The sequence below is a fragment of the Aristolochia californica genome, unplaced genomic scaffold, assembly GCF_029961685.1.
Source record: "Aristolochia californica isolate CCGP_79_NKW_82.1479 unplaced genomic scaffold, dmAriCali1.0.hap1 SCAF_10, whole genome shotgun sequence".
NCBI lineage: Eukaryota > Viridiplantae > Streptophyta > Magnoliopsida > Piperales > Aristolochiaceae > Aristolochia > Aristolochia californica.
In genome coordinates, this window is record NW_027181771.1 from 27,287,323 (window position 1) to 27,298,095 (window position 10,773).

General features: G+C 33.3%; 1 protein-coding gene and 1 non-coding gene across 3 annotated transcripts; both read right to left on the reverse strand.

Moving 5' to 3' along the window:
• Positions 1 to 3,911: 3,911 nt before the first annotated feature.
• Positions 3,912 to 8,605, reverse strand: LOC137941711 (RHOMBOID-like protein 2). 2 transcript variants are annotated; one of them, XM_068787246.1, is made up of 7 exons: positions 8,295 to 8,605; positions 7,689 to 8,033; positions 6,240 to 6,403; positions 5,591 to 5,754; positions 5,237 to 5,496; positions 4,933 to 5,059; positions 3,912 to 4,300 (listed from the first exon to the last, which is right to left on the reverse strand). In XM_068787246.1, the coding sequence occupies exons 2-7, from the start codon at positions 7,991 to 7,993 to the stop codon at positions 4,178 to 4,180; spliced, it is 1,143 nt and encodes a 380-aa protein (XP_068643347.1). In that variant the 5' UTR covers positions 7,994 to 8,033; positions 8,295 to 8,605; the 3' UTR covers positions 3,912 to 4,177. The 2 variants fall into 2 exon arrangements, with proteins under 2 accessions (XP_068643347.1, XP_068643355.1); XM_068787254.1 differs by lacking the exon at positions 8,295 to 8,605 and adding an exon at positions 8,180 to 8,281.
• A 471-nt stretch (positions 8,606 to 9,076) lies between these two features.
• Positions 9,077 to 9,150, reverse strand: TRNAN-GUU (transfer RNA asparagine (anticodon GUU)). The gene has a single exon. It is a non-coding gene; the product is annotated as a tRNA-Asn (tRNA).
• Positions 9,151 to 10,773: the final 1,623 nt, after the last annotated feature.

Sequence of the window (10,773 nt, forward strand, 5' to 3'; positions counted from 1 at the left end):
GAATGCTCCAGATGAGTTTTTTGGAGGGAGATATCAATATCAGAAGAATCAAACTCATGCTGGCCAAAGAAGAAATAGTACTTAGTTTGGATAGATTACAAAGTTAAAAATCTATCAGATTCGTTCTCTTGAAATAAGTATGTTTCATGAAACAATGTATAATTGAATGAAAAATATCTAATTTTAGTTTCAGAAGGAGCAACTTTCATGTCAATCTAATCTATGTATAAAGAGATATTCTCATTGGAGTTAGCAAGGGTCAAGTTACACAATGAAGAAAATAAAGTGGTGATAACGGATTTAAGAACAAAGATTTTTATGTTAAATTGGGTACCAGATTCAAAATTGAGTTTAGTTTCTTTAGCAACAAATTTTTTATGATTTTGAGCTATATTTTGGAAGATATCGATATCAGGAGTACCAAGGGTCAATTCTGCTAAAATCTCTTCTTTTTCTATTTTCTCTCCTATTACCTCTCTATGAATTAACATGAATTGACTTTCCTTTTTCCTAAAGTCCTAATCTTTTATAAAAATTTCTCTTGTAATCAAAGAATTTGGGTCAAATCTAATCACTCCATGATGTGTTTGGTCAAGGTATGTGATATCTTGCTTGGATGTTGTTTTTTTATTTTTTACCTTTGTGTTACTTGGTTGTATATCTTAGGCATCATCATCTCCAAAAATTATACTAACCCTCAAAAAATTTCTTTGTGGTTATATTTGGTCAAACTTATTTGTTAAGTTATTTTTATAGATCTACCATCTTAGTCTCCACTATTTTTCTAAAACAAATTTCACATTGTAGATTCTTTTGGAAGTATGAGTGTTGCATAGTCGTCTCATTCTCATTAAAATTTATTTTTTGATACTTCTTCAATTTATGATCTTTTGTTTTCATCAATTCAGAGCAATGCCTTGACCCACTACCTAAAAAGTATAGGAGTACATGTAATATCCAGTTTGAGTCAAGTCTTTTATTCTTCACCCAAGAGGCAATTTGTGTTTGAGTTGTCCTTAAAAAGTGAGCAGGGAAGGGGGGGGGAGGTGTTGAAGAGCAAGTATGAGAGAGTTTTATATAACTCTCGAAGAAAGAAGTCTCACACAACAGTAATTAATATGGTAGAATCTTACATGAGTTTCATGGGAGGATGTCTCATAGAAGTGTTATAGTTGAATGGAGTTATTTAAGTCTTTTATTTATGTTCAATTGTTTAATTATTCTTAGACTTATCTCTAAGTGTTAGACTTTGGGGGTAATTGGGACAAAAATAGTTAAATTGTAATAGGATTCTACTTGTTTCCTCTATTATAAATAGGGCTTGATTGTTCAAATGACTTGTTCCTATCTCAAAAATTTGAAATGTCTATGCATATATGAGACCTTCTCCACTGACTGGAGTTTATTGAACAAGTATAATCACAAGGAATTTAAACCTAATTGAGTTTTGTTTATAAATTCTCTTTTTCTTTAGGTAAAGTTACCGAAGAAAGACAAGGTCTATGAATATATAAAAGTTCACTTGATCGGGTAACTTGTATTTACTTGATAAAATCATGCAGTTAATGTGTAAATTTTGTTCAATTGATTTGGTGAATTTCACTTTAAAATTTGTGATATTGCATAATTAGCTTATCAAGGTTAGTTGCTATTAGGGTAAGGAAAAAAAAGTGTTTTCATCATTATATATGGAAAGTAGTGACAAATAAAAAAAACATCTTGACACAAATGATAGTCAAGTAATTTTGACCTTTCTATCTATGGATTAGTAATAGTTGTGATTTTGTTTTAATGAGTTTTGTTATTTATAATGGTTTCACATATAATCAGACTCTTCAATTTTTGTTAAAAGATATAATTACTTAGGTCTTTTTTTTTCTTTTTACTTTGAATATGAATGAAGTATTTGAAGGTATGGGCTATGGGCTATCAAATGTTTTCCTCTAATTCATTTATGAAATTATCATGTTTGCAGGTTTACAAGCCTTCATAAACGTCTAATTTTGAGTTGAATAGAAAATTTGTATTTTTCCATATTTATAGTCTAAATCCTTTTATATTATGTTGGTGTCGACAATTGATAAAAATGTCATTCAACGGAATTGATTTAATTCACATATTTTTTTAACTAAATAATATCAAGGAAATATGATTGCTCGTGGTGATGATTACTTATATAATATTGATAGAAGGTATTTTATTTTTTATTTTTTAATTGAAGTAAGATATCAAGTAAAAACTCAAAAAATAATAGATTAGCTTCTAAGTATAATTTATTTTACTTCATTAATTTGATAGAGTAATTGTGGGGAAGAATTGAAATAACATTATCATGTTTTATTTAACAATATTATATATTTTGAATTTAAACTCTTAGGCTATGTTTTATTGGCATTGAATAAATAGATGAATTTAAACTCTTAGGCTATGTTTGGAACACAAGAAGTACAGAGAAAAGAAAGAGAGAGAGAGAAAAAAAAAAGAAAAAAAAAGAAAAAAAAAGAAAAAAAAAGAAAGAGAAAGAGAAAAAAAAGTTGTTCTTCTCTTGTTTGGATGCCATGAAAAATTAGAGAGAAAATGGAAGAGAGATATAATTTCTCTTGTTGAGATACACGTGAAAAATGAAAAAGAAAATAAACTTAGTACTATTTTAAAATTTTGATGATTAAAATTTTGTCTTAAGTTTCTATTTCTTTTATTTTCTCCCCAAATACCAACATTTTGTGAGAGAAAGTTTATTAACTAAGAGAGAAAAGTGATTTTCTTTCGTATTTTTTTTCTCTCAATAATTCTCTACTGCCAAATAAAAAAAAAGTATTTCTCTCCCTTTTTTTTCTGTGGGTTCCAAACAGGAGCTTAAGGAAGTTCAGAGTGCATTGTATGAGAAAAGGTTTTTAAAAGAAATTTGACCCTAAGCAAAAGGTTACATAACCTAATGTTAAAAAAAAATGATCAAAATAAATTTTGTTTATGATGTCAAATAAAAAAGACAAGTTTATCTCAACTAATAGAAAAAACTAACTTATCCTAAAGGAATATAAATATGGATGGCCTCACCTACAGATCCATTAGGGGAAGTGCCCCTTCACTTGCACTTGTTGGAGCAAGCTTGCTCACTCTCAGCATCATAGGCAAAAATCTTTTTTTTTTCTTAAAGAAAACTTGTGAAAGAGTAATATGTTTAGTCCAAAGCCAAATAAAGAATAGTTATTAAAAATAAAAAAAATAATGCTAAAATTAAATTTAACGTGACTAAACAACTTAATGGAACCAAATCGAAACATTTTTTTTTTCCATTTTTAACATTCACCACACTACTTTCATATGTAGAGATTGTTAAAGCAAATTCCTCACCAAACAAAAGGAAGAGATTCTTAACATGCTTTGGTTGGCAGGTAAACTATTTTTTACTAATTTTAAAAAAAAAATTCTTATTTTTTTACCAATTTCTTACATGTTCAGATGTAAAAAATAAATAAAAAAATTAAATATTTCCCTATAAATTTTAAAAATATATCATGTCATTTCTTGTAAAAGACACTATAGAGAGATCAGTATCTTATCAAGAGATCAGTATCTTAGGGAAGTGTAAGATTCTACACATGGTGACTTTACCACTCAAAATGTCTTCCCCTCTCTTGGATTTAGAGTCCTTGTGAAATAGTAAGTAAGAAGATTATAAATAAATAAATAAATTTGACCATTATTATTCTAAAGAATAGTTAGTGAAAAGGAGAATTTGATCATTATCTCATTCTCATTTTCTTTTTCTTTTCTAGAGGTTCCAAACAAACCCTTAATCATCTGCATTTTCTTTTTCCTTCTTCTCCAATTTTCTGAGCAAACAAACCTAAGCTTTGAACATACTCATGAATTCTTACAACACCACCAACAACAACAGATACTACACAGTATCACCTGTTCGGGCAAGAGTATTTTCTTCCCCCATTTGAGAATCCACATATGTATTTCATTATCTATTCATCTATATATCCATCTATTTGCAGAAGACTTATCTACCTAGCCAATTCTTCCCTGACAAAACCTGCATTTAGTTTACAGACGAGGCGTGGAGTTTATACAGATATCTTTTGCACTAATAGAAACAATAATGAGTGGAAGTGTTTATGCCACAGTCATAGGTGCAAATATTGCTATATGTATTTATATATATACATCAAGTACAAAGCTGTAGGCATAACTCTTTAATCTCATCGTCTGATGGATTCGATATTTGGTACACATGGTATCTACCAGAGCCTTGGCATGTCAAGTTCAGACTGTTCCCAGTTTGGGTTGTCTGCAATAAAGAAGAATGTCGGTTATGTAAGAAATTTCAGGATCATCAATTAAGTTCTTGGTTCCCTCCAAATGAATCCTTTTTTTGGTTATTAAAAGTTCTGAAAGTGATACAAATACAACCAATTCCCAAGAAGACTGAAATTTTAAGTTTCTTATACAAATAGTGAAGCTTTTCATAGATTGACCAAACTGAGTTTTAAAAGAATGTTAGAACGTATATGAAATGAAACCAAAAACTGTTAACTTATTTAAAACTTTTGTCTAGTCAAGTAAAAAAATTTATTTTTAAAAATGTTTTTATTCTTGGCTGTGAGTTGTAATGTAGTAACTCATTTTGTTCTTCAAGAAATGGGTCATCTGCATTCCTTCTTTTTACTTCATTGACACTTTGAGGCCTTTGTTTGAAAAAAAAAAAAAGAGAGAGAAAATCCTTTTAGAAGTATATACCAGTAAGAAATATTTAGGACTTCATGCTGAATATTAATACAACAATATGGACACACATGGATTGCATAAACCTGATGCTGTCATTTGGAAATGACTTTATTTTTTGTGCAGGCCAGGTCCACCAACCCACCATGTACATCACAACCATTGGAATGTAAACAAGCAATAATTTGGTGAACTTACCATGCAATCAACAGATGCAGTGTTGCAGCTTCTATTATTGATGGGGACACAGCTCAGATAATGGCACCAGGAGCAGTGGTCGTTTCCGTTAACTCCTCGCATGAGCATGATAAAGCCTACTGTAAATCTGTAACATAGAGCACTTCCTCAGATTGTGGTCTTAAAATTTGGAGTGGTTTAACTGGACTTAAGTTATGGGTGAATCCATGCCAAACAATATTTTTTTTACTGAAGATTGCAGAAGAAAGGACTGACAAAAAAATGAGACTGAAGTAAGGTCAGATCTAGAATATCTGTCACTTACCCAACAATTAGAAGAATCAAGGAGAGAACCCACAATACGTACTGATACATCTTGTGTTTTGGTTTAGGTTGGCCTACTCCAATTCTAGTTTGATCAAGCTTTTGACTAACCCATCCAAACTGTGGGCGGATTAGAAATACAAACCCTAGAAGAAAGCCTGAGATAAAACCTCCAATATGAGCAAAGTTGTCTACATGAGGCAGGACTCCCACAGCCAAATTGATTACAATTATTACCAACAGAGTCAATAATGCTGCAGTCTAGAAAAAAATGGAAGTTATTGTTAGATAAAATGGCTATTAATGGGTGAAACTAAAGTAAAATATCTAAAGCAAGAATCACAACTCCCATTACCTTATTTGCATAAATTGTCCAATTTGTAATGAGTTCAGAAAGCATGCCCCCTAATAGTCCAAAAAGTGCACCAGAAGCACCGACTGATATACTAGATTGGATAAAAAGAGCTGACAACAAACTCCCACCAACCCCAGATATAAAATATATCATGCCGATTCGCACTGGGAAGAGACCAAGGAGGACATAGAAACTCAGAACAGATCTCCAAGAATTTCTACGAAATACTCTGGATAGATCATAAATAGATAAAAAGATATGGAGAGAGATGGTGCAGTTATGAATGTCATCAATATCTTTTCTACCTGTGGCTCATCTATTGACTTACTAGCTGACAACACATTTTCTCATGAGTTCCTTTTCTGAAGCATTCAAACTCTAAAAAAATAGATTTTATAACAGAGGTTTAAGCATGAACGTTATCAATTCCTTTTCTACCTATAGCTCATGTATTGATTTCCTAGCTGATAACACGTTTTCTTATAAGTTCATTTCTGAAGTTTTTCAACACTGGCAAAATAGTTGTATAACAGATCATCAAGCTGAAAGCTCATTTTAGTCATAAGAGCTTTTATTCTTTACAACCTGAATATATTTTCAGCTTAACAAATGGAAAGATAGGAATAGATCCTTAACCTTAAAAACATACCAAATCCAAACTCTTGCTCAAGCCGAATCCCGATAAAAAGAAGGCTCAACATATTGGCAAGTATATGGAAAACTCCGGCATGTAGCCAAATGCAAGTGATAAGGCGCCAACCTTGGTGTTGATGAACTACTTTACTCACATCTAGAGCTCCTATCTTCACCAGCCTGAAGAATAAAAAATAGAAAATGGTTACATAGAAATGAAATACCTTGCTTGTTGCTATAAACACTACCACCTGTATGTTCAAGTTTGCTCGCTTTCTAATAATGACTATAAATTGGTCAATATTAGTAAAGAAACGTCATTTGATACACACACACACACACACAGCAAAGAAATGTTCTCAAGGGAACGATACTCAATAACCTTAACATAGCTTCTTGCATCATAAAGAAATTTCACTTGGTTAACCTTTAGGAAGAACATGCACTTTACAGCAACATGATGAATAGATAAATACAGATCAAGGTTCCGAAATAGTTGAGAATGTAAAGCAAATAGACATGCGGCCTTTGTTTTGAGCCTTTCTAATACAGAAGATATGTTAATATCTTTCCAACAAACAGTCGTAAAGTGCTTCCACAAGGTCCTATATAAGCCTTATACAGTTACAAGAATATAACCAAACAGTTTATTATGCATTTCAATCAAGCACTTGGCATACCTAGACAACAGGAGCTAATGTTCACAGTTTCTGTAAATTTTATAATACAATTAACTACTAAAAAACAAATTCAAAACATGATGTCATTGACAAGATCGTTGCAATAAAAACTCCTCAATTATTTGGTTCCACTAGAGTGGAAGACAATGAAGCACACATAAAAATATGGAAATACATCAGATCCATGAGAGGTTTCAGGTACTTCTGATGAGGGTAAATGGTTATGAAGATTTTTGGTGATGCATCATTCAGAAATTAAAAACACATTCACAAGCTCACACCAAACAATTCACCTCACGGTTCATTTAATCATATAAAAGTTAGCAAGATAACTAAACTTTATTTAAAGAAGACTCCAAGGTCAAAAAGGCAAATCGACAGAGTGGCTTAGCTATAAGAAAGTAGAAGCCTGTGCTTGATTGCCAAAGGGTCTTCAACTAAGTAAACGCTTCACTCTCATGCTGGGTTCATAAGATCAAATTCCACAAGGAAAAAGTACTAACAAAATTTAGTATCTATTTAACATCCAACCATAGCTAATCTCCGTAAAAAGGGCTTTCAGAAGTTCTTGCTTTCAGTCTTCCTCTGCAATAGATCTGTCCGAAACCAACAAAGAGAACGGGCAAATTATCTACATAAAATTCATTATCTTCACCCATCAGATCTTTTTTTTTTGTTTTTTTTTGGAGAGAGAGAGAGAGAGAAATGAGCCAGGAAAACCCAATTCTACGCTAGGTATCAAAAGAGAGAGAAATTACATCTGAATCAAGAAATAAAAAACTTACGTGGAGGAGGAAGGCCCCAGGAGCGGATTTTCCTTGAAAGGCTGGAAGGAGAACCTTCCGAGAAACTTGGCTAAACAAGAAGACGAGTTCTTGGGACAATTGTTAAGAGACATTGTAACCATGAACACGGCTACATTAGCAAGGACGAACGAGGGAACAAGCCAGGGGAACCATCTTCTGAAAGGATGGTAGCCTTCATAAACTTGATGAGCAGATGAGCCGGACCCCAATGGATGAACGGCATTTCCGTTCCCTGTTCTCTGCTGGAGCTTATTCTCGACATCGGAAGGGGAGTCCCTCCCCATTGGATCAGTGACAAAGACAAAGAAAAAATCAAACGTTCCCCTGTGATGCCATACAAAGCAATTCCAATAATCACCGGAAAAAAAAAAAGTTTGTAAAATTGAGAGAGAGAGAAAAAAAAAAAAGGACTTCTCGCTCAATTTATCAACGAGTATCAAAAAGCGGAAGACGCTGAAATAATAACTAACCCGGAAGCCAACAGAGTAAGAAGAAAGCAAACTTAGTACAGAAATGAAGAATTCCTTCAAAACGGAAGAAATAAACTAAAACCAAAGTTTCAGAGGAGACAACAGGAGTCAGTACCGAATAGCTTTGGATTTTGAGACTATTATTGAAAAACAGTTGGCGGGTTTGGTTAATTGATTTGATATTGGTCGAGGGGAGAGGAAGTCAAATCAGCGAGAAGGCAACCGATGGGAGGAATTTGGTCTTTCCGTCGTTGAGAGAAGCGAGCCCAGTGGGTCACCAATTCGCTAACTTCTTCTACGTGCCTTCCACCCCTCAGCCACAACTTGTCTGCTTAAACAAAACAATATTAAGATGGATTTGGTGAAAGCAGTAAGACAGGAATGGAGGAAAAAAGTACAGACTACACAAAGAGGATGAGGCCGTGACGGAGGAATTTGAAGGATCCGTCGGGTTGTTACTGGGTCTACATCCCTTGTTTTCTTCGTACGTCCTCTCTCTATATATTTTTTTCTTTTTCGAATATCTGTGAATCTGTGTTCCTCAGTTTGGCGTTAAATTAATTTAGTAATAAGCTAATGTTCGTGATCTGGTTTCTGCGTTTACATCATCTGATTGTTTGGTTGGTTGTTGAGGTATTCATCCGATTGACAATCTAACAACTCAAGATCCCATCTTCATTTAATTTAATCTAATCTAACCTCTGTTAACACCCTTTGGTTTCCTGGGAAGTCTGACTCTTCAACTCGACTCGCTCAGTCCGAGAATTAGTCAGGGTTGATGACGGGAAGAGAGAGAGAGAGAGAAAGAGAACAGAAGAGAGGTATTATTGAAGGAAAAAGAAATCAATAGAAGAGAGGAAATAAAGGAATTAAAAAGATTAAAATATGAAAATGATACGCTAGAGGAAGGGGTTGAACCTTCGACCTTGTGGTTAACAGCCACACGCTCTAACCAACTGAGCTACTCCAGCATGGATGAACCAACAAAGATGGAAAACTTTCATATTTAATGTAACAAAACGAATTACCAAAAGAAAGTAAAATAGTCAGGTCTGATTAATGATTACACATGGCCAATTAGTATTTTTATACTAAAATCAATACAATTTATATTTTTGTGGGTGCATTGATAATATAAATGCACAAGAAAAGAATAGAACAATAGACACATAATATGAATCTCCAATTTTTTTCTTATTTGAATGGAAATGACCCTAATTTAATTAGATTTTGAAGTTGATCATGGTTGAAAGGAAGAATGTCATCATGGTTGCTGAACTTGATAAAGATTGCAAACACAAAGCCCATGTTATGCACATAAACAATTCAAACATCAAACTTAGATAACTATCAATACAATGTGTGGTACTTCAATGCATAAACTAAACATATAGGTATATAAGCAGCATAAACCGTTCAACATTTTATTTACCAAAAAATTCAAAGCATGAAGCATATGGCTTTCTCTTGGCTTTAAGCATAGTTACTCTCACCCCTTTAATTAATTTTACATAATAGTTAGATGATTTTATCCTAATTTTGTAGTTTATATTAACTAATTAGTATCTTAAATTTAACTAATTGAATTTTAAAATCGAGAGGGGAGAGTCCCACCTTCCCCTCACCCCTCCTCTCCCTAGCCTTTGTCCTTTCCTCTCCCTCTCCCCGTCCCCCAACCCCAACCATGATTCCTTATATTGGTCCTATTAGTGCCCTTTAAATGTGAAAGTGAAAGCACTGTTACTAGTGAAAATGACCCTAAAACATGTTAGTGCCTACGGTAAGTAGCTAGTGAAAGTGAATTACCTAAGGATTTCATTTTTGCTTGTTCAAGTGAAAAAATAGTGAAAGTGAAATCCCTCCCCGAGTAAATTCACCTTCACTCATCCATTTGCTCCCTCTCTCATGCTACTACCCTCCACTTTCTCTTAGACGCTCACCCTCTCACTCTCGCTTTCTTCGACCATCGATCATCATCACTCTGCATGTCGTTGATATCTCGCCCTACGATTTGCTCGATGTCGCTCACCTCTCCTCTTCTTCCTCTCAATGCCCTCTATTTCCTCTCTATTACTAGTCATTGTCTGTCGTCCCTCTCTTTCTCTCGCCACCCCTCTCTGACCCAAAATCCTAAAGTTTCTCTCATCCCCTCTCACTGCCCCCCTCTCTCAGACCCTAAACCCTAAAATTTCTCTTAGCCAGATTTCAAAAATCTCTCGCATCTCACCAAAGGTATTCTACTCTAGCCCAAATTTTTAAATTTTCTTCGGCTTTCCGATTAATTATCTGATATTCTATTTTTTTATTTTTGCATGAATGATTGATATTGAACATTTAGTTTAACTGAATTGAATTAACTTTATGTTAATTAAATTATGTGCTTAATTGAAATTGGGTTGATGGCTGAAGTTTTGTATTGATTTAATTTAAGTGAAATTGAATTAATTATTGAATTTTTGTGATGATTTAATTTTTGTATTGACAATTTATTGAATTTCTATTAATTGATGATTTCTTCTCAGATTTAATTTTATTTCAATTTGAATTTTTTAGTTTTTGTTTATTTGATGTGATACCCTCTAAACCCTATTCCC

Bases quoted from the DNA above. Each gene is read 5' to 3' on its own strand.
- LOC137941711 (XM_068787246.1), bottom strand. From the start codon at position 7,993: ATGGGGAGGGACTCCCCTTCCGATGTCGAGAATAAGCTCCAGCAGAGA. The intron at 5,755-6,239 runs GTATGTTTTTAA...GTCTCTTCCCAG, and splicing joins TGAGCAAGAGTTTGGATTTG to TGCGAATCGGCATGATATAT. The intron at 5,060-5,236 runs GTAAGTGACAGA...TCTATGTTACAG, and splicing joins TTGATTCTTCTAATTGTTGG to ATTTACAGTAGGCTTTATCA.